Source organism: Colossoma macropomum, unplaced genomic scaffold, assembly GCF_904425465.1.
Source record: "Colossoma macropomum unplaced genomic scaffold, Colossoma_macropomum, whole genome shotgun sequence".
Lineage (NCBI taxonomy): Eukaryota > Metazoa > Chordata > Actinopteri > Characiformes > Serrasalmidae > Colossoma > Colossoma macropomum.
The window spans coordinates 26097703-26120229 of record NW_023494789.1 but is presented as its reverse complement, the minus strand read 5'-3'; the positions used below and the strand labels follow the sequence as shown (position 1 = coordinate 26120229).

At 38.3% G+C, this 22527-nt stretch overlaps 1 protein-coding gene across 2 annotated transcripts in view; it reads left to right on the top strand.

Annotated features, from left to right (window-relative positions):
- The window catches only part of ddr2a (discoidin domain receptor tyrosine kinase 2a), a 51834-nt gene that overhangs the window by 27672 nt on the left and 1635 nt on the right, over positions 1-22527 (top strand). The window contains exons 3-16 of one of the 2 annotated variants that reach the window (XM_036570675.1): positions 5753-5855; positions 6099-6330; positions 7627-7774; positions 9287-9389; positions 10824-11007; positions 12762-13002; positions 13188-13253; positions 15782-15894; positions 16446-16659; positions 18202-18428; positions 18692-18819; positions 19095-19292; positions 21107-21341; positions 21513-21662. In XM_036570675.1, the coding sequence (XP_036426568.1) occupies positions 5753-5855; positions 6099-6330; positions 7627-7774; positions 9287-9389; positions 10824-11007; positions 12762-13002; positions 13188-13253; positions 15782-15894; positions 16446-16659; positions 18202-18428; positions 18692-18819; positions 19095-19292; positions 21107-21341; positions 21513-21662 (2342 nt within the window). Of the gene's footprint in view, positions 1-5752; positions 5856-6098; positions 6331-7626; positions 7775-9286; positions 9390-10823; positions 11008-12761; positions 13003-13187; positions 13254-15757; positions 15895-16445; positions 16660-18201; positions 18429-18691; positions 18820-19094; positions 19293-21106; positions 21342-21512; positions 21663-22527 lie in introns of both variants that reach the window. The other variant, XM_036570674.1, reaches the window with a different exon arrangement.

Genomic DNA, 22527 nt, shown 5'->3' with positions numbered 1-22527 from the left:
AAAGAAGACTGTTTTTTTAACAAAAGAGAGCACAGAGCTCTGTCAATGGGGCTTATCAAAATGGCCCCGGTGAAATGTGGGCATTCTCTGCTGAGAGACGTATCACTTTGAAGAGATAGCTTAGAGAAAAATCCAGTGTATGTAGTTTTCAGCAGTACCCTACGTGTTGTTAAGACAAGTTTAGTGTCTGAAGTTTGTTTCTTTAGTTTTGCACTGGAACTACAAAGTAGCTACCAAACAATCAAAGCTTAAAAGTACCTACATTATACAAACTACATTCCTATTTCATCATACATTTGCTTCATATTGTGTCTGAATTGTAAAATTGTATCTCAAATAGACTTGAATATGTGGTGTCAAGTTTTGGAATATTCAATTAGTCACAAAAGTTTAGAAAATTTGTTATTTGTTAATTAGCTTCTCTCTGACATTATGCATCCTCCTAGTGAAGGACCATGAATAGTCTGTGTCTTATATTTTGGTAAGAGTTTCTTTTCTGTGCTCTGTTTCCAGAAAGCAAAGGCAAAGTGAGCATTACACTCAACACTCTCTCTATCAGTTTAGATTATCATTAACACTAAGAAGCTTTTGGGAGACTGGACTTTAGTCCAAAGAAAAGACTACTGAAAGACTACTGCAGCCGGCTAAAGGCTACCGCACGCTGGTCCAGCTGGTCCATCTTCACTCAGGCTTAACAAATATTACGAAGTATAACTCATTCGCTGAGATGGAAACCGACGCTCGGCATTTGTTTGCTTATCATAATGACACTTTTCTCAGTCACAAGTCACCCCCTATGGATTTGTGGCCTGGATTGAATACAGTACTCAATAGAGAGATTCTCAGTGGGATCTGGTGATCTAGCGACATCCAGCCGACACATCTGGTGTGCGGCAGCCTGTAGCTCACACTTATTATATTATTTATTTATTTTTACTTTTATTTTTATTTATTTGTGGGGGTATTATTTGATCATTTTTTTAAAATAATGCCTTACAAGTTGACTGAAAATTCCATCCATATGTTGCATAACTAAAAGTGCTGCTACATTGAAGCCTGATTTTATTTCTGTACTTTTGTCCATGATTTTAAATTACTTACTTGGCACGATTTGAAGGAAGTATGTGATAATATAGGCATACAGTTCACACAATACTCTGTGGTGGTGTATACGCTTTCATTACATACTACTTTAGGCTAGGGAGGCTTGATTATGGCAAGAAATTAAGGCAATAATTTTGGTCAATATTAAGGTCATGATTATTTAACACGATTACTTGTTGACTTTGAAAATATCATACATTTATTGAACTTTACAAAAAAAAAACTTTTCAGCAGTGGATTTCCTTGAACTTTAAATATATTGCAACTGGAAAAATAGATAAAATAACTGAATAACTAATAACATAATAATAAGATAAATAATATATAGTATATGCATATGTACATTTAAATAAATAAAAATGATAAATACAAATAAACAAGATCAAAATAAATAAGATCAACTGTGTTGTAGTGGACTTTTACAACCCACTGAAAACTACTAAACGAATATAAAAATAATAAATAAAAATAAATTGGACCAAAATAAATTAGTTTGGGCATTTAGGTAGGGATGAAAGTGCACCTCTAGAAAGGAAAGGGGCACGCTGGATTTATAATGCAGACAAAATGAGAGCATCATTGTGAAAAGGAATGCAGCACAATAATCATTTTATCTCAATTATCTTGTTTTCATAATCGTTGGAAGCCAAAGTTCTAATTGAAAATAAAATTCAGTTAATTGCCCAGCCCTACTTTAGACTGTAGCTCCAGTGCAAAAACAAAGAAGTAAACTGGACTTAAGACACTGGGCATGTCTTGACTGTGTACACATTTACTGTGTAAATCAGATTCTATTCAGATTCTATTTAAATCCCAAATTAATAAAATATAGTATCAACCCAATCATTGTCAAAGGGAAACTAACTGAAAGACAAAACTGTTGATGTAATATATTTTACTTATGTGCAAATGATGCGCACATTTAAATCAAGCAAATTCAGCACATTACATTTTTCAGTGTGCATAAGCTGTATTGAATTGCGTGCATGGGCTTGTGTTTGCCAGAGAGAGAGAGAGAGAAAGAGGGAGAGGGAGGTGTGGTGAGGGAGATGGGGTGTAGGAGGCAGCTCTGTCACATCTGGAAGAAGTTTTTGTTGGGGGATTTGGCTCGTTTTGGACCATATCAGCTCGTCATTGCCAAGACCAAGCCTCTGAGGTTTCCCCCATCTTGACTTTTAAGCAAACATTTGGAGGAGAGCCGGAAAAAAGAAAAGGAAGACAAAAAAGGCCTTCTCCACTCGCCTTGCTGTTGCTGGCAGGAGCACAAAGGCTTGCTGTTGAGATGGAGGGGCCAGTCGGACCAGCAGAGGCCTTGTGCACTTCCGACTGCACTTTTAACGTTCAGCTTATAACGCACAAACACAAACACGCACACATGTACATGCTATCTGAATATCAGAATCATTTTATCCATTTACTTTGTATAATGTGATCTCAAGGTTTCAGTTTTGCAGTGTTTTGACACATAGAAGCAAAATAAAAATCAGCGAACCACAGATACCAAGGCACAAATCTGAATTTCGACTTCAACTTGTAATAGATTTGTAAGAGAATGACAGTTACTTCAGCACTTTATTCAAAATTCAGTCAAAAATCTGGACATATCCGACTGAATGTATGCTTTTTATAGTTTTAAAGACATTTTGATGTAAAAGTTTATGCTTAAATGGCCCGTATACTGTAGTTTTTTGTATATTGTTCTTTTCCATGAGGTCTACTAATAACATTTGTGTGATTTTACATACCAAAAACAGTCGTAATTTATTTTTAGTAATTGTGTAATCCTGTTCTGACTGGCTGCCCTGTATTGTGCATATTTGAAAAAGCAGTCCAGGCTGAAACACTAACGTTGAAACATGTAAATGCAGTGATTTTTGTGACATGGCTGTTTTGCAGTTAATTTTCCTATATGGACTTTTCATTTCAATACAAAAGAAAATTTGTTTTTTTCCCTTCAACAGCTACATAAATTAAACGCTAAATATTTGTTTACCACTTCTTTTGGTCACTGCATTGTTCCATAAATATTATTTTGTGATTTTGTTGACCTGACTGCTGTTCTAAAATGTGGAAAATGGTAAAAATAAGGAAAAGCCTTTTATGACTAGATGCATAAAACTTTTAACTAGCACTGTAATTCAGTCAGAACTACAGTCGTCCAGCCTTGGCCTTCACTGGTCTTTGGTTTCAAACCATCAGAGAGCAATACAGTGCCAGTGATCTGTTTCATCTGTTCCAGCACATCCTGCTGAGTGTGTGTGTGTGTGTGTGTGTGTGTGTGTGTGTGTGTGTGTGTTTGATTGTGCCACCCAGCAGTGATGCCTAATGCAGTCATGGCCAGACAAACGGAAATGAACCATAAAGTTGTATAAATCCTCCTCCTTTTTCTCCGTGCTACACTGTAATAATATTGATCAAAGAATCACCATCATTTGTTTTTACAGCAAGCAGCATCCACATGTAATGAAATTCTATTTCTAGCTCATAAATGTTAACACTGTACCCCAGAATCTCCAAAGTAACTGGATTAAATTACAGAAAGGCCCTTAAAGACTTTCTCAGGAGGTGGGTGGACTTTAATCACGTCCTTGTAAAGAAAATAAAAGAGCCGAGACCACACAGGAGATGCCGTCAAGTTCTCACCAGTGTTTCAGCCCAAACGAGGACGTCTGGTGGCTGCACTAATTTCGTGAGCCAAAGAGTATGATATATTTCCCCGCTACATTTCTGTAGGGTAACCACATCGTTGGGGATGGTAGAGAAGGGTGTTTTCAGTTTTACCTCAAACTAAAGCCAGGCCTTTCCCTCAGAAACATGTCCTGCCCTCAGACGTTTGGTTTATTTATTATTATTTCAGCTCTGATTTTGCTATTTGAGCTCTGCATCAACATTCTGCTGGATAGGAATATTTTCAATAAGTGACAATTTTTCTATACTGTGGAGCACTGCTTCTCAGTCTTAGTCTTGATGGCCCCTTGCTGTGCCCTTTATAGTGTCATCATGCTCTCAACACAACCTAATTCATTTTATCAGCTGATTAACAAGAACTCACTAGATGTGTTAGAGCAGAGTAAGCACTAAAATGTGCAGGTGACCCCCAGGACCAGGGTTGGGAACTTATGCTGTAGGCAGGGGTGCAAAATACTTAAGTGATTGTACTTTGTTACGGTCCTTAATTTTATTTAAAAAAATGAAAAACAAACAAAACTTTACACATTTTAAAACTAAATTGAATACTTGTACTCAATTACATTTACAAGAGAAAAAAACAGACTTTTGACTCCTGACGTTTTCATAAGGTTATGATATTTTTCTATGCTTCTATTTTTTTCCTGCCATAAGTTAAGTTTGGTTGCATTTTAATCATTTTTATGAAAACGTTTTATATTAGTCTTAAAATGATAGAAAATGAAAAATGAAAATGAAACTGCCCATAACTTTGTCTCACAAGGCCAGACATGTATTCGAGATGAGAACGTCTGTGGACAACCATGAGTAATTTAGGGCTAAATTTGGGTAAAAAAAAACCATAAACTTATTAGGGTGAAAACAAACTTAAACTCACAGATTTCTAAACCAGTCCAAGACCTTGTGAAGGCAAAGTTCAAAGTAGGGGGCTTGGTGCAGTCAGCAACACTGTCTAATATACAACAGGCCTGTCAAAAGTATGAATGTGATATAAGTTAGAATTTAGCATTAAAACTTCCCCCCAAAAAAGTTAAGCATAGTGTGTGCCATGTGTGCAGAGAACACATTACATGCAGTAAAAATAAATGTTAGCTACTTCTTGCAAGAGGAAAACGGTTCCATTAGCTAATGATAACATTTTGCTACCTAACTCATTTTGGCTATTGATTTTAGTAGAAAAGTACAGACACGAGGAATTTTTTGGCAGTTTTTACAGGGGGTATAGTCTTGTTTGGGGTTTATTTCACCAGCACCAGAAGTTGTCTCCAGATGTGTATTCTTGTTGAGAGTTGTTGTAAGACAGCTAAGACAATTCAATGTGACTTGACACAATTCCCTTTTCAAACCAACATGGCAGACAAAGCTGCGTATAAGCCATAGCAGTACAACACTTTAAAATGCTTAATATTTCAAGACCGTAACATTCGATTTGCTGGGCTTTTGTTTACAAACTACTTCATCTGTTATTCATGACTACTGATACATCTTTATCACTTTGCTAGCTTGCTAGTTAGCTACTCTGCTAGCTTGCTAGTTAGCAAGCTATTGGCTACATGACTAACAACAGCAAAAAGAAAGGCAGTACCACAGTTCTAACCAAACTTTATAGTCAGAAAAATGTTGTTAAAACCTTTTGCATTGCAAAGTTTGCTTGGCTAGTCATTGTGCACACTGAGGCTAACCTAGCTGAAGGGAAAGTGCGCTCAAACTGAAAAATTGACTCCTCACTGTTCCCTCCTGCCTTTATGCTGTGAATGGCCACTTGTGTAATGGTAAGTGAGGAGTCGCATTTAAAAAAAAGTATTGAAACCAGGCAAAAATATGACAGTGGGCGCACCTTATTTAGTGTTTTTTCATAATCTTAAAGAATTTTTGATCTAATGGAGTTAAATGCTTATGTGTAAATGCTTGAAAGCTTTTCACCTAAAATTGATGCCCATATACGAATTTCTTTCCACAGCTGTTTGTCGATCCCCGCTAGGGATGTCTGGGGGGCAGATTTTAGATGAAGACATTTCAGCTTCTAGTCAGTGGTCTGATTCAACAGCAGCAAAATACGGCAGGTAAGCTGTATGTGTGTGTATTTTCTCTACGAAATCTCATTATGAAGAAAATCACATCATGGTGAATGAGAGTGGTCTCCTCCAAACCTCAGTGGAAGAATGCATTTATGTTTACCCCCAAATAATGTCGGTGTCATTTAGACTAAGCTGTCCCATTAACACTTCCCCCTCATCCCAGAATGAACAGCTTTAGATTAGTTTGTGGCATGTTTTCACTTTGTGTGCTGTTATGCGCTGTTGCAGACTTGACTCTGAAGAGGGGGACGGTGCATGGTGTCCAGAGATCACTGGAGAACCGGAGAATATGAAAGAGTTCCTGCAAATAGACCTTCGCTCCCTACATTTCATCACCCTGGTGGGCACACAAGGCCGCCACGCGGGGGGCATTGGAAACGAGTTTGCCCAGACCTACAAGATCAAATACAGCCGGGATGGCAGCCGCTGGATCTCCTGGCGTAACCGTCAAGGAAAGCAGGTCTGTAACAAAGACGGCTCCACCTTCCTTCACATCCATATTAAATCCACATCTGGTACTCAGAGGGCCCACACCAAGGCTTTGTTCACATTACCAGGTTGAAGCGACTAAGATCTAATGTTTCAGGGCTGTGTGGACACGCAAATCTGGTCGTTTTTAAATCCGGCCTGAGCCACTTTCATATGCGGTCCTAGATTGGATACGTATCTGATTCGTGGACATGCGACCTTAATGTGAACGCTCAGATCAGAATTCATGTGCTTTTTTTCTACTTTTTCTACTAACAGAAGTTAAAGCCTGTAAACGGTGGAAAAGCAACACATCTCACCCTTTTTGCCTTTGTTTTACACTAAAGATGAACAGCTGAGAGCCGATCAGAGTTAATTATTTAAGCAGCGAAGGCTTATTCTTCATTAGTTTGTTTGCTGATGATGTACGTGATGCACATGATTCATTCATGTGACGTTACTGAGTAGGATGTGCACATGCGGGTCATTTCAGGACACCGGTTTGTTCACATTACTGACAGATTTGAATCACTTACCTAAACAAGTGTGAACCATCGTGTCAGAGACATTGGATTTGAGCAAAAAATCAAATTTGAGCAATGAGGCTTGTAATGTGAACATAGCCTAACATATTGATGCCCTTACCATGATCCGTTTAAATATGACAGCCCATTCAGCCTACAGCTGTTTAGCCTACCTATTAACAATGTGAAGTGATGTGGAGTGTTGTTCCTGCAGTCTCTAGCAGACATTCAGAACAAAGGTTATTTCCATATTATTGCTGAAAGTCTTTGTAACTTCTTTTTTTACTGATGAATGGACCAATAGACATGGCCCAATATTATTTGGAATGCAATCTTGGAATGGTCTTTTTAGGTGTCTTTTCTTTATTAACAATTTAAGACCCAAGGCTTATTATTCAATTTTTATATGGAAAACAGTGCAAACAGCCTGAGTTACTGAGGTCTAGGAGTACCAACTAAAAGTCTGGACTTACCTTAAGGCCCTAGTCTTTTAAACTGTGGATTTTAACTCCAGTCCTGTTGACACACATTACCCTGCATAGTTTCACGTGTTCTCTGCCCCCAACACACCTGATCCAGTTCAGAAAGAGTTTGCTAATTAGTTTTGGGGCAGGGAATAGTTGAAACTGTGCTGGGAGTTGACTGATTTATGGATTAATTAATGTCTTTTAAATCAATTGTGCTATATTGACTATATGTGAACTGTATTATACAGTGCAAATCATCAGATGGCTTTGTGACTGTGTGATGCTGCTGTGTTGAAGGTGATCGAGGGGAACAGGAATGCCTATGACATTGTCCTGAAGGACCTGGAGCCACCCATCATTGCGCGCTTTGTGCGCTTCATGCCTGTCATCGACCACTCCATGAATGTGTGTATGCGCGTGGAGCTCTACGGGTGTGAATGGCTAGGTATGATCACAAGCTGAGTTCAGCTAAAACCATACTGTAGTTTCATTTTCACGACTTTAAGTTCATTTTATTACTCTGTAAAACACTAGTTTAAAAATCTTATTATTATAAAAGTTGCCTGGCTACGTTCTTTGGTCAGCCGTTGTTATGCGATAAGAAAAACGTACCAACTGCACTTTTTTGTGTGCTGACTAAGAGTTGTGATTTCATTGCTCCTACTGAAAACCAACTGACACCCACCTCATAAAGCTTAATGATTAAGCTCATAAAAGCAGTCACTGTTTGTTTGGCTTGACAACAATGTCTGTCATGCCCCATTCATCCAGGGTCACATTAAAACTACTGCTGTTCTCAAGTCCATCAGTAACACACATCATAGGCAGCTCACTGTTGTTAGGTTAAATTTCCCCACTTAAAACTTGACAAGACAGCATTATTGGTAATGTAGGCTAGAATAAAAAAACACAGCTCTTGTTATTCAAAAGGTTTACTCTCTTGACATAAAAACAATGAAACAATGATTAATCTTTCAGCCCTGTACAAGAGTACTTTTAAAGATACTTTCTCTGGACAGACAAAGCACTTTTTGTAAGCTGCTCTGGATAAGAGCATCTGCTAAATGCTGTAAATGTAAATGTAAATGTAGTACAGACAAAACACACGCTTCAAGGTGACTGCTACTACTGTTTTTAGCTATGCAACATACTGTTGTCCATTTTTGTAGAAGTATGTCTTAAAGTGTCAGAAACCACATAAACAAGTCTATTTGAGATTACTTCAACAGCTCAACATGGTTAAAGTCAAGAATATGATGATTTAGGCATGCAGTAATATTAACAGGGAAGATATATGCTTCTATTACTTACCACATTAGTCTAGTAATGGAATACTAAAGAAGCAAACTTCAGGAACAGAGCATGTTGGCTGATTGACTATACATGGGAGAAGGGGAAAACTGAGAGCGAGACAGAAAGTCACATCCGCCATGATAAGTGTCTTGGTTTAGAGATTCTAAACAATTATTACTTGGGTGCTATCTAGGTGTGTTTCATTTATAGCAGACAGCAAGATAAGGGCAGTACGGAAAAGGTTGAACCGTGTATCAGTGAAACCACTAATGTTCATCAAAGAATAAACAGCTACAGTGGCGGACAGCAGCTGGACACATTCAGCTCACCGTGACCTAAACCACTCTAAACTGCTCTCTAAAGCTCTGTTAGATTGTGAACAGATAATGAAGCGTGTTAATGGTGGACTTAAGAACAGCAGTAAGCTTTAATGTGACTCAGGATGAATGGGGCATAAGAGCCACTGATACACGCATCAGCCTTTTCTCCACTGCACTTTTCTTGCTGTCTAAACTGCATATGTATGATATACACCAGTTGTTTAACTGTTATGTCGTTCCCTTTTTGGTTACCATTTTTCTTAGTATAGTTACTTCATTGTTGCAGTTTACCTATTGAGTTTATTCTGAGTCAGTTTACAGTATTGTCCTTTGTGTATTTCCAGATGGGCTGGTGTCATACAATGCACCACTGGGCCAGCAGATGACCCTCCATGGCCAGCTTATTTACCTGAATGACTCTGTATACGATGGTGCCATGAGTTACAGGTCAGTACTCTGTCTATGGGCCTGAGAAGGAGCTGTGGAGTCAGGAAGGAATTATGTAACTTGCCTTCCTGCTTAGACTAATCCAAACTAACCTTAAAACTATTGTCTATTTCAAACCTAGTGACTCATTACAATAACAGGAAGAACTGCTTGTCTGTTTGCAGATCCTATGTAAAATATGGTTTGTCAAAGCAGTGTTTAACATTAACATGCCTATGTCCATAGCATTCTAGGTCCTCCTACGCTAATTCAGGGTTTGGAGTAGGTCTGTGTGGGTTACTGAAAGCCTGGGATAAGGCAAACTGACCCTAGATCAGTTCAGATGAAGGGTGACCAGAGTGGCACTGTTATTGCATCCGGTTGCTATGACTACAGCAAGAGACGGAGATGAGAGCGTGGTTTCGGTGTTCATGGAAGGATTTGACTCATGGCTTCCTGAACAATGCCTTCCATGACACTGTGTGTGTGTGTGTGTGTGTGTGCAGTACCACAAAGAACAGCCCACACTCTCACAGTCATAAAGCCACTAAATGAAAGACCTCATTTTGAGCATTGGGTGAAGGTATGGGTAAATACTAACACAGTGCTGGCACCTAGTGGTGAAACTGGTCAGAGCAATCATCTCCAGGATCAACTATGTAAACCCAAATTGTGCATAACTAGGAGTGGGCAATATATATAATAATACTATGATAAATATATCACTGCATATCACTGCTGCCAAAGAAAGCATGTATCTCCATTTTTTTATATTTTAATTTTGCTACATCATTGAGCACAGCAGCTGTCTATTACATTGTGCAAAATCTTCATAATGAACGGACCAACAGAAATGCTCCAAAATTACTTGGAATAAAATGTCTTTACATTTGTGTTGTTGTGAATGTTTTTGCTACTTACAATAGTGAAGGCTTTTTTGACAGTAAAAATATGAGTATCATCAGTACTTTGAGAAGACTGAACAGCTTCATGTGTAAATATACAGTACTGAGAGAGATTTAAATCAGTTATAGAGGGCTTGTAAATAGCAACCACTGTATAGTCAGTGCATAGTAACAGGTAGCTTATTGGATCATTATGCTTGGCTTTCTGTGAACACTGAACTGAAAAAAATTATAGTGATTTTCATAACCTGTTTACAATGTGACACTACTTTTTTCTGGTGCATTTTGTCTGTTCCAACTTGTTCACAAACTTTATAAATACTTTGATATGTATTTATCATGTAAATGCCTTCAAGTATCATAATGTTATATTTTTCTATATCACCCACCCTTATGTTTAATTTTAATGCTGCACTGATTTTCCTAGTTTGCTTAAAAATGTGGGACTAATTATGTGGAGAATGTAAGAATCATTGTGGATCCTAATCGAATCAATTTCTCCTTCTCTCTCTCTCTCTCTCTGTCTCTCTCTTTCTCTTTCCCTCTGTAGTATGACAGAAGGGTTGGGGCAGTTGACAGATGGTATGTGTGGTCTGGATGATTTTACTGTCAGTCATGTCTACAACGTGTGGCCTGGCTATGACTATGTGGGCTGGACTAACGAAAGCTTCCCCAGTGGATATGTAGAGATCATGTTTGAGTTCGACCGAACCCGCAATTTCACCACCATGAAGGTATTCTGTTACAGCATGGGCCCGTCCCATCTCTCCTTGTTTCAGTGTTGTTCCCCTGCCTTTTCATGACTCATTTAGCTGTTTCATGAAAGCTTTCTAAAGAAACAAACTTACAAAGGATCTCAAGACATACACTAAGATGTTAATAAGTGTGTTCTTAAAGGACCTGTGTCATAGAAAATGGAATTTTTTGTTTATATAAAAGTATTTAATTACTGTATATAAGCACTATTAATGTTTTAATGTAAAAAAAGCCCGTTTTGAATTCACTGTTTTTGTGATGTCACACTTTAGCCCCACCTGTTCACAAGAGCGTTTCAGCCCAGACTGGTTTTTTGAATGAGGCATAAAGCGGAAAAAACAGTCAGAACAGAGCTATATACATATATACATTATGGCGTCAATATAGAAGTAGATGACGCAAGAAACACTGTGCTTTAAATGAGTGCCCTTTTATTTACATGCAGCAGGGGTCAGCACTATCTTAACAGCAGTGAGGCAGGGTAGTTCATCTCTCATTCATGGTACACACCAAACCCAACCAATCAGCCCCACAGCCCAGCACATTAACACAGCACATTAACACATCTTCAAGCCAAAATAACAACTATTTACATGTTAAGTCTCTTACCGCTGCCACCCGTGGCGCTCTGCATAGTCACGCCTCCCCCGCGTCCACACACGCACATATATATAACAAAAAGTAACAAAAGAGCATATTTAATTCTAAGGGAGAAAGAATAAAGAGAAGTTGGAAAATGGTCATGTAAATATGAATTATGACAAAAATAAAATATAAGAAAAATGTAGGATGTGGCCCCTTTAGATACTCAAAAGAAAATTTTCAAGGTTCTAAATATTTTTTGAAAAACGTTTACAAATATTCTTCTAAGAAAGTTAATGTCACCGCCTCATCTGTTCCATTTAGAAGTCTGCACTTGTGCATTTTCCCGCTGGGCCCGTGGGACATGCCACAATATCTTGTGCCGCGGGCCTAATTTTCAGTGCTGTGCATGGGAGTGGGCGGGAAACCAGCCCACTGCAGGCAGGAGCGGCCGAAGCACACATGAAGAGAAATCCCGCAAATTAATGAATAGCCTAAATAAAGTAGAAAGACAACTAAATCATATATGTATATATATATATATATATATATATATATATATATATATATATATATATAAAATGAAAGCAGTTAAAATGATTGAAGTCATTCTAAAGAGTCTAAAGACAGATCACGTGAACAATTCTTGTAGCTCACAGAGACGAAGGAGCCTTCAGTCTGATGGCCACAGCTGCCGAGCCCAGCAAAACAATGACAGTAACCGTTCTGTGGTTTAATTCATGCTTAGTGTTTACTGGGAATAAATGGCATATGGTGAAGTTGCTTCACAGTGAGCCTGATGACCATGACTGTCATGTTATTTCAGCAGAGGATAATGTATTTGTGAATAGACTGTGTCAGATATTGGATGTCAGTTTGCCTTGACAGACCTGCACAGGCCAAAATGTTTCAGTTGCGGATGGGAGCGGGACAAATGATTCCAATTTTCTGCGGGATTGGGCAGGAGCGAATTGAAATCTTGCGGAAGCCTGACTTAAAAAACAGTCCTGCACACACCTCTAGTCCGAGAAGGAAGATATTTAAGAAGATTTTATTTTTTAAGAGAGTTGAATGTGATTTAAGGTCTTTACCTAGTTTTTCATCTTATGAGTCACACTTCTCTCTATCTCTGCTCCTCCTCCTGTTTCAGGTGCACTGTAATAACATGTTCTCTCGAAGAGTTAAGACCTTCCAGAAGGTGGTTTGTTATTTCCGTTCGGAGTCAGACTGGGAACCTACCCCTGTTTCATTCAGCCCTGTAATGGATGATGTGAACCCCAGCGCCCGCTTTGTCACCGTATCCCTCAACAACCACATGGCCAGTGCCATCAAGTGCCAGTATTACTTCTCTGACATTTGGATGATGTTCAGCGAAATCACCTTCCAGTCAGGTTAGCTTGAAAATGCTGTGTTAAAAATGTTCATCATTATGACTGTAGTGATGCTTTATTTGCACAGTTAACAAATCAATCAATAATATCTCATATCTTTATATACATAGTATGTTTCTAGCCAACAAATTAATTCCTCAGAATTCACAGAAGTTTCACTCCTATATGTGCTTCTGCTTTTCCAGATACAGCAATGTATAACACCACTCTTGCCCCCCCGAAGACTGGCCCTCCAACCAGCACACAACCAGGTTAGACCTCCTGCTGATCATTCCGTTTTACTACAGTAGGTTCTATAGACACATCCCTGACCCAATAAATCTCTCCTAAGTTCAACGGATTTGGCTATTTTATTCATAAACTAATAAGAGCCTTTTGGAAAAAGATACAAAGAGCAATCACCAGGCACCAGGTTGTCTGGGCCAAATCTGACCAGTCAAGTTTAATGGCCCCAGAATCCTCTGAGGACTTTCCCAGCCCCCTTCTTTTGCTGTCTCTTTCACCTCATGGTAACATTGTGCAATGCGGGGCCTGACCTCAGAACTGTCTCTCTCTTCTCAACCCACCTAGTATGTCTGGAGACTTTTGATTTACAAAAGTAAATTCTAGATACAAACTGCGTTTTATGACTTTTGGAAATTCTCTTCCTCACACACACATCTCATCTCCCTACAGAGAAAGGCATTTGACAAAGACCGAGATAAGACGACCAGATAACCGTGAGCCTGCTGCGCTAACCTGCTTTCTAAATCCCCTTTTGCAAAAACCTTGAATGCAATCCATGAGATTGTAAAATCCTTTAGGCCCTTTTCAAAGACTAATCTTAAAACTCAGCTTCATACTCCTGTTTTCTGGGAAACTGTGACATGCCAATCTTTAATCAAATGCTAAATTCAGTGACTCTCCTCTCCTAATTGAACTGCTAAAGAATAACTGTCTCTGTAAAATATCAATGTGTAACTCATATTTCTCCATGCAGAATTGTCAATGTGAATTAATACTAAGATTTCCTACTGTTTAATTTTTTTTATGATTCTCAAACTGTAATTTCTTTCATCAAAATTATTATTTCGATAGTTTAGAGCTTCTTATTTAATTATTTAAAAAATCTCATAAAGATAGAAAGTTAAATATATTCCTGCGAGTCATGTTTTAACTTCATATTTGCTCTGTTCTTTTGTAATCATGTTAATTTCTCTTACTCCTTGAAGAACAAGTAAGTAAAGTAAGTAAGTAAAGTTGTAACTTGGAAAATTCTTATGGAAAATGCCCTACTTCAAGCATAATGGAGGTTCCACCATAAATATCCACAGGAAATATTAATAGTAACTAGATAATGTACTCAGCATTTCTTTTACTCCATGCTATGTAACTTCCATTTCATTGTTTAGAGATGTTAACCCTAACTAATGTTCTTTTCTTGAGAAATCTAATTTCCTTAGTAATCATGTTCTTTTAGAATATATAACCATGGTGTGAAATTAGAGTACTTTTAGATATAAACATCTGTAAGCTCAATAGTTTTCTATTGAAACAGTGATAATGTTTATATATGAAATTGCGTTATAATGTTCTTTTACTTAATGCTGTGCAACCATGATCAGTAATCTATGTATGTGAAGTTGTCTTATGGTGAATTTGAGCAGACATAGACAAAGAGATTGCATATTCATTAAAAACTGAGCGCAAAACCCATTTTTCCCCACCTTAGCTCTGCCCACAAGAGGTCTGTTCACATAAGGGGAGAGAGAGAGAGAGAGAGAGAGAGAGAGAGAGAGAGAGAGAGAGAGAGAGATGTGACTGCCATGAAAGGACAAGAAGAGACCTCTCTCCTTTGCACTTTAAATCTGCAGATTTTTGATTTTAGATTTTTATTTTGGTTTTGTGTCCCAGTTGAACATTGAATAGTTGGACTCTGAATAGTCTAAACGAGCTGTGTTTGTTTTCAAGTGGCATTGATTCATTTGGAAAGTTTACTGGCCAACAAAATCTGTGAGCATAGTTTGAGTTACGGACAGAAGTAAACCAGCGCTGACTGCAAGCCATTACAGAAGTCTGCTTCAGCAGCCTGGTGGGAAACTGTGGCCTAACTTTATCATCCAGCCATTGCCAAAGAATTGAAGAACCTGCCATTCTTATCAGAGGCCGACACAAGCCAGTCGACGTTCACCGTGCTCATTCCTCCAGGCCAGTCTTTGTGGTGTTTCTGGGGTAACAGCCCAGTGACTCTGCTGTGACCTGAGAACCCTTCTCTAAGCAGCACGCAGGCCTGTGGCTCTTCTTCCCAAGCTTTAAGCCAGTAAGGCACTCACTTCTGTAGCTTTACGATACTGTATCGGCACTGTGTTTCTCCAAACCTAGATCAGTTGTTACACTAGTATTTATATTCCAATGTGTATGTGTATTGCTCAAACACCATAAAATGACTATTTCTGAGGTTAGTTAGCTGCAGTATGTTTATTCAGTAAGTCTCATGTCTCTGTTTCTCTCTGCATACCTATTAGTCTAGAATTTAGTACCTAAATACCCTGTTATCAATAAATGACCCTTTGTTAAAGTTATCAGTTTGGTTGTGTGTGCAATTGTCACAATCCAATCAATCGATCACTGGCTACAGGAAAACCCTGAGATGAACCTAAAGTAAGTTGCGTTTATGGTGTAAGTGGGTAATAAATGAATTAAGTGGCATCTCCTGCAACATAAGCATGTTGCCCACTCACTCAAAAGATTCTTTCCCTTTGTATCCCCTCCTTAGGGGATAATCCCATTCACAAAGTAGATGACAGCAACACCCGAATTCTCATTGGCTGTTTGGTAGCCATCATCTTCATCTTGGTGGCCATCATTGTCATCATACTCTGGAGACAAGTCTGGCAGAAGATGCTGGAGAAGGTAAGGTTTCTGCCATGCAGTCATTCATATTTTCCTGGCATAGTTAACTAGACTGTGGGAGCTGAACTGCACAGTCATCCAAATATAGTGCTGAATTCCACCAAATGACCTCTCAAATACTCACACCAAAATACTGCATGCAATGTACCTGATTCAAATTCAGATAATTTCCACATGGATACTTAAATGAAATATATTAAACACAGTTATTGTGTTGATGTAATAAATTTTATTCTTTTGAAAGTGATTTTAAGAACAGAACTAAGAAATGAGCTAAACTGAGCTGTCTGTTAAGTCGACTGTGTAAACTCTATTGGTGCTCAAGGAAACATGAAGACAGTTGAATTGCAGTACTTAAGGAGCCTATTGTTACCGTTATAAAAGTCATCCTCCGACCATAAAAAACTGTCACAATTGTGACAGTGAAAGGTCTGGAATAAAAACAATGCACCATTTCTTTTGGAACCTGTCTGTACTTTGAATTTTTGCACTCCTTTCTGTACGCCTCCTCTGCTCTTCTGGCTTCCTTCACTGAGGCTCCTGTATTCCAGGTATCCCGGAGGATGCTGGACGATGAACTAACTGCTAGTCTGTCAATACAGAGCGAGACCTTCACCTATAACAACAACAACCCCTCCTCAGCGCCCAGTGAGCAGGAGTCCAACTCCACTTACGAGCGTATATTTCCCCTGGGCCCGGACTACCAAGAGCCCTCCCGCCTTGTCCGCAAACTGCCCGAGTTCTCACAGACCTCAGAGGATACTGGTGAGTTCTGGAATTTTAAGGAATAATTTGGGGAAAAATCAGATGTATACCATTTCCTCCAAATGTAGTTAGTCAGCAAGGGTGTGTATGGTTTCTGAAGTTTGCACACGAAATATGAGGTTAATGTAGCTAATAAGTAAAGGTAGCTTATAGTCCACCCATCGCTCTTATAAACTGCGTGCCTATATCTTCACACTGCATTTGCTTTAGAAAAGCCCATGCAATAAAAAGCAACACAAGTTTGTCATAGTATGTAAATGTTAAAGTTTCAGGACATACCATTCATTCCACCGTCCGTACAGTCAATTTATGGAAACCAAGCTGCAAAAAAAGCCTATTTAAATTCACTGCTTCTATGATGTCATGAAAACTAGCAAACTTACATGTATCCATGTATTCAGCCTACAGCAGTTTAGGAACCTTCCATTCACACTGAGGTTATGAAGAGTGTTTCAGCCTGGACTGCTCTTTGAATGAGGCACAATACAGGACAGTCAGTCACGATCTTCCTTTAAAAAAAAAAAAAAAATGAGTTGTCCTATTTGTTGTCATTATAGTTACCGAATGACACTTCTGCTAGGCTTTACATGATTTTTAGAAGTTCCATTTTCTGTGTATGTTTTAATAATTCTTTGAACTCTTCTTCCTGTTGCAAGTACCTTATTTTGTATCTTAACTCCTCAGAAATATCTGCCAAAAAATACTTGTACATATTGTCTGTTTTGACTGGAAATTAAATAAATTAAGTTTGGTCTCTGACTTTTGTACAGTACTGTACATTACTTATTGGATTTAAACTAAATATGTGGTGTATTTACAGTAATGTAGGACATACAGTAAAGTAGGACATGAATATTATATTCAAGCTGTGCAAAATATGCAAGTAAATAATAATAAAAAGGTCTAGATTCCTGCAGTGCAAATGCACAGGTATGAAAGAAGAGTCCTGTATTGTGTAGTTATGCTTATATTAAAACTACTAGGACAGTAGACTGCCTTAGACTGCTTGTACTGCTACATGTAACATAATATGAAGGTTCTTAATGTTCATTTGCTATGTGCTAAACGTCTTTGTCTCAACAGCTACAGTAACCTTCAGTATTATTAGAACAGAGGTTATTTACATATATCAGCTTTAAAGGCACAGTAACAGACTCGTATCAGTTTCAAAGGCACAATAACTGTTTAATTTGAAGGGTCAAAGAAGTCGGAAAATGGATATGCAAAAATTAATTATCACAGTCTTTGGTACATAAAACCATGAAAACAAGTTGACTTAAGGGGAAAACAATAAAATGTGAAAAAAAGAGACATGGGTCTTTTAAACAGACTTCTTTATTTCTAACAGTGTATGACAGACTGTTAACTTGACAAAATTCAAGCTGTAAGATAGCTACTCCTACTGGTTTCATCTGTGTGACACAGAGGAAAAATGTTTGAATTTGATATTCTGCTAAACTGTTTAAAATTGAAAGTACTATTTTTGATGGGTTGATATCCTACTTGCTGTCTCTTAAGTTACTAAAGTGCCTGTCACCACAGCATCGACCAGTACAGCCTCCAAGTCTCCTCAGACCAGTCCTCAAGAGGGAGCCCCCCATTATGCTGAGGCAGACATTGTCAACTTGCAAGGCGTAACTGGAGGCAACACGTATGCTGTGCCAGCCCTCACCATGGATCTGCTGTCAGGAAAGGACATAGCCGTAGAGGAGTTTCCACGGAAACTGCTGACGTTCAAAGAGAAGTTGGGGGAAGGGCAGTTTGGAGAGGTCAGTTCTACAAGCTGAAATGATTAGAGATGATTCTGCTGTTGGTGTGCTCTGTGAAAAGATGCTGCCTGTTTTTATTCATGCATTGACTGATAATAAAGACAATGTAAGATTTATATTTTTAATAAGACAAAAAAATTGTACATTTATGGTGTTTTGTAATTGTGATGGATCAGAAGCATTCTAAGTCAAAGACAAGTCTCCCCACAGGGACAATCAAGTTTATTGTTTATAAATGGCTGCGATTGCCCAATGTGTTATAGGTGCATCTTTGTGAGGCAGAAGACATGGAGGACTACATGGATGAAGATTTCTCTTTTGATGTCAGTGACAACCAGACAGTACTCGTAGCTGTGAAAATGCTGCGAGCAGATGCTAATAAAAATGCCAGGTGAAGCTAAAACAGCATGCAAAAAGTTATTTATGGTCATCAGAGTGTCAAAAAATTGCTATAAACCTACAGAAATCTTCATCTACCATTAACCATTAACCTTTGCTGTGAACTATTCATTTTACCATCTTGTATTTTATACTTTTTAAAACTGGCATTGGTGCTGTTGGTTCTGCCATGTAACATTGGAACGTTCAGCAGGTTATATGCTTTTACTGCAACACTGATGTTGTTAATGAAACCTTTCTCTATCTCTCCATTCTCATTCTTCAAAGGAATGACTTTTTGAAAGAGATAAAGATCATGTCGCGATTAAAAGATCCCAACATCATTCGGCTGCTGGCGGTGTGTATGAGCTCAGACCCGCTCTGCATGATCACTGAGTATATGGAGAACGGGGACCTCAACCAGTTCCTGTCCCGCCATGAACCGGAGGGCATGATCGCCCTGCTCAGCAACGCACCGACAGTCAGGTAGTATCGAATGATATTCATAACTTGCAGTTATCAGTATCAGCAAAAATATTTTGCCAAAAATTACCTTTTTTTGGTCATAGTAACATCAGGATTGATTTCCAGACAATAGGACCAAACAATTCTGCCACTGAGAAACCCCCTTGTTTAAATATTTTACAGCTACACTGGTTCCATCATGTTTAGAATAATAAAGATATGTAAAATGTATCCAAAACTTTAACATGAGAATTGGATGTTGTAACACAAAAAACATTTTCTTGAAAGGAACTAATGAAAAATAACAACAAAAAAGTACTTTACAGAAACCAAAACTACAAAGTATCCTTGGAAGCTCCTTCCTCAGTCTTGGTTCCAGTCAAGTACCCTGTTTACATCTGATCACTTCATGCGTCTTAAAAATCAGGATTATATCTGCATAAGGCCAAGCCACACAAAAATGCAAGCGTAGACCCAACAAAGACTCAATTAAAACAGATGCAAATCTGATCACTCAAACCACCTCAAACTTCAGGAGGAGGTCTGAGATCCATTTGAGCCACGTTATAGCAGTGTAAACACATTCGTCTCTCCAAGATGCATTCGAAAACCAAAACCTCTAAACACAACTGAAACTCCTCCCTATGCAGTACGTCACTGGGGGCGTGATCTGGGTCTACGAGGAAGATAAATATGGAGGACGCTCATGTTTGGGCACTGGATGCAACAAAAAGCTTCATAGCAATATGGACACTCCTGTGCAAAACAAACTGCAGATGACTTAATAAACAGTTGGTAACTGGTTGCCACATAACAACGGATTTGCACAGTCCGTCCAGTTTTCAGATTTCAATCTGACTAACCGAAGATGTATTTGACTACCGAGTGTAAATGCATGTGGAAAAAATCTTATCAGGATACAATCCAGATACTAAACGCTAGGCGTAAACGGGGTCATCATATAAAAATATCATGTAAAATTACAGTCTAATATATAAAATTTTGTTGGTTGGTGTTGGTATCAGTTACAGAATTTCATATCGTTTGGGTCCTGTCAGTCGAGTGCTATCTACATGCACATGCGCATAGGAGTAGTACTGATATAAATAAACTAATACTGACATTAATCAGAATCAGAATCACTATACTGGCTAAGTACACTTGCATATTCAGGTAATTTAGTAGTACAAGTCTTGTTGGTACATTGGACAATAGAGAATGCAAACAGTAAGCAAATATTACAAAGAAATACAATTACACAGCCACTGAATGAACAGTAATGTGCAAAAGTCAGAGACCATCCTGTTGTTTATATAATTTCCAGTCAAAACAGCACTTCTACCAGGTCTTGCATGGTTGTTAGGTGTCCCATTTTCTCTATATCTTTTAATAATTCTAATAATCCAGTTTTGAAAACGTTTTTTTTTATATCTAATCTCCTCAGAAATATCTTCTGAAAAGTGAATAATTTGTACTTAATGACCTTTTTGATTTGTACGTACATAAATGAAGGGCAGTCTCTGATATTTGCACAGTACTGTACATGATCCACAGGATTTAATCTAAATATGCAGTGTGTTTACAACAATACAGGACATATAGCAAAGTAGGACATAAATAGTAAATAATACAATAATAATAATAATAATAATAATAATAATAATATACCAGTGCTAGATTCCTGCTGTGTACATGAAATGATTAGAAAGAAGAGAGTTAATATAGTAGTTATGCTTATATTAGCAACCAATAGGACAATGCTTCTGCTGCTACATGTAACATAATATGAAGTTTCTTAATCATTTGCTGTTTTCTGTATCTTTTTGTCTTTGCAGCTACAGTAACCTTCAGCACATGGCCACCCAGATCGCTTCGGGTATGAAGTACCTCTCCTCACTTAACTTTGTGCACCGAGACCTCGCCACGCGCAACTGCCTGGTAGGCAAAAACTACACCATCAAGATTGCAGACTTTGGCATGAGCAGGAACCTGTATAGTGGAGATTATTACCGCATCCAGGGCAGAGCCGTGCTGCCCATCCGCTGGATGTCCTGGGAAAGCATCCTGCTGGTGAGACGCTGATGTATCTGGCCTATGAACATTTTCTCTCTTACAGTAACACACACATACACAGACATGGTCAGGCTTAAGGCATACTGTGTCAGTGTGGGTAGGCTTGAATGGACTAAAACTGCTAATGAAATGTAAATCTGATCCAGTGGCTTTGTATGTACTTGGCAGGGTAAATTTACCACGGCCAGTGATGTTTGGGCTTTCGGTGTGACTCTCTGGGAGACGCTGACGTTCTGCAAGGAGCAGCCGTACTCGCAGCTCTCAGATGAGCAGGTCATCGAAAACACAGGGGAGTTCTTCCGGGACCAGAGGCGACAGGTAGTCTGCATTCGGGGAAAAATCATATCATGTCATATCCTACTTTGGATGATTATACAGTACTGTAAATTAGAGATGAGTCTATGTATTTCATTTCCAGTCAAAATGTTCACACATTATTCATCATTCATCATTAGAAAACGAGCAGAAAATCAATTTAAGAGAAAAATAATAACACAGTTTCCTGTTTTAAGTGTATCTATTCATTGCTTTTATTACAGCTTCCATTCATATCAGCAGACTTACTGTCATTTTTTCAAAGAAATCTACAGCAATAGTTTTCCACACCCCCAAAGTTCAGTCTTAGAAATTGGTTACATTTTCTGCTTCTCACAATTCCAGTAATCCCAAACACATTCAGTGATATTAAGGTCTGGACTCTGGGGTGGCCTTTCCATTGTTCTGAGAATACCAGCAGCTTCTTTGTTTGATTTCTTTGTTTAATTTACACATTTTTTCTTTTTAAACCTATTTCCATTTCTCAGTAACACCTTCTTAACAGCTACACATCCTTTCACACCCATAGTGTTGAGTTGTCGTCTCACAGTGGAAGGATGGACAGAAATACCTGTGAATTTTTTCAGATCTGAAGCAAGAATGGAGCTTGATTTTCTCCTCTCTCTCAAAGATGAAAGTTTTAAGTAATGTTTATGTGATGGTAACAGTTTTGGTGGTCTACAGGGTTTTGCATGGTTGTTAAGTGTCCCACTTATTTTCCTTTGACTTTACCTTTCTTATGCAAGTGGATTATTTTCTATCTAATCTCCTCAGAAATATCTCAAAAAATAATAATAATAATTTGTGTTTACTGGTCATTTTGACTGGAAATTAAATAAATGAAGGAAGGTCCCTGACTTTGCATACT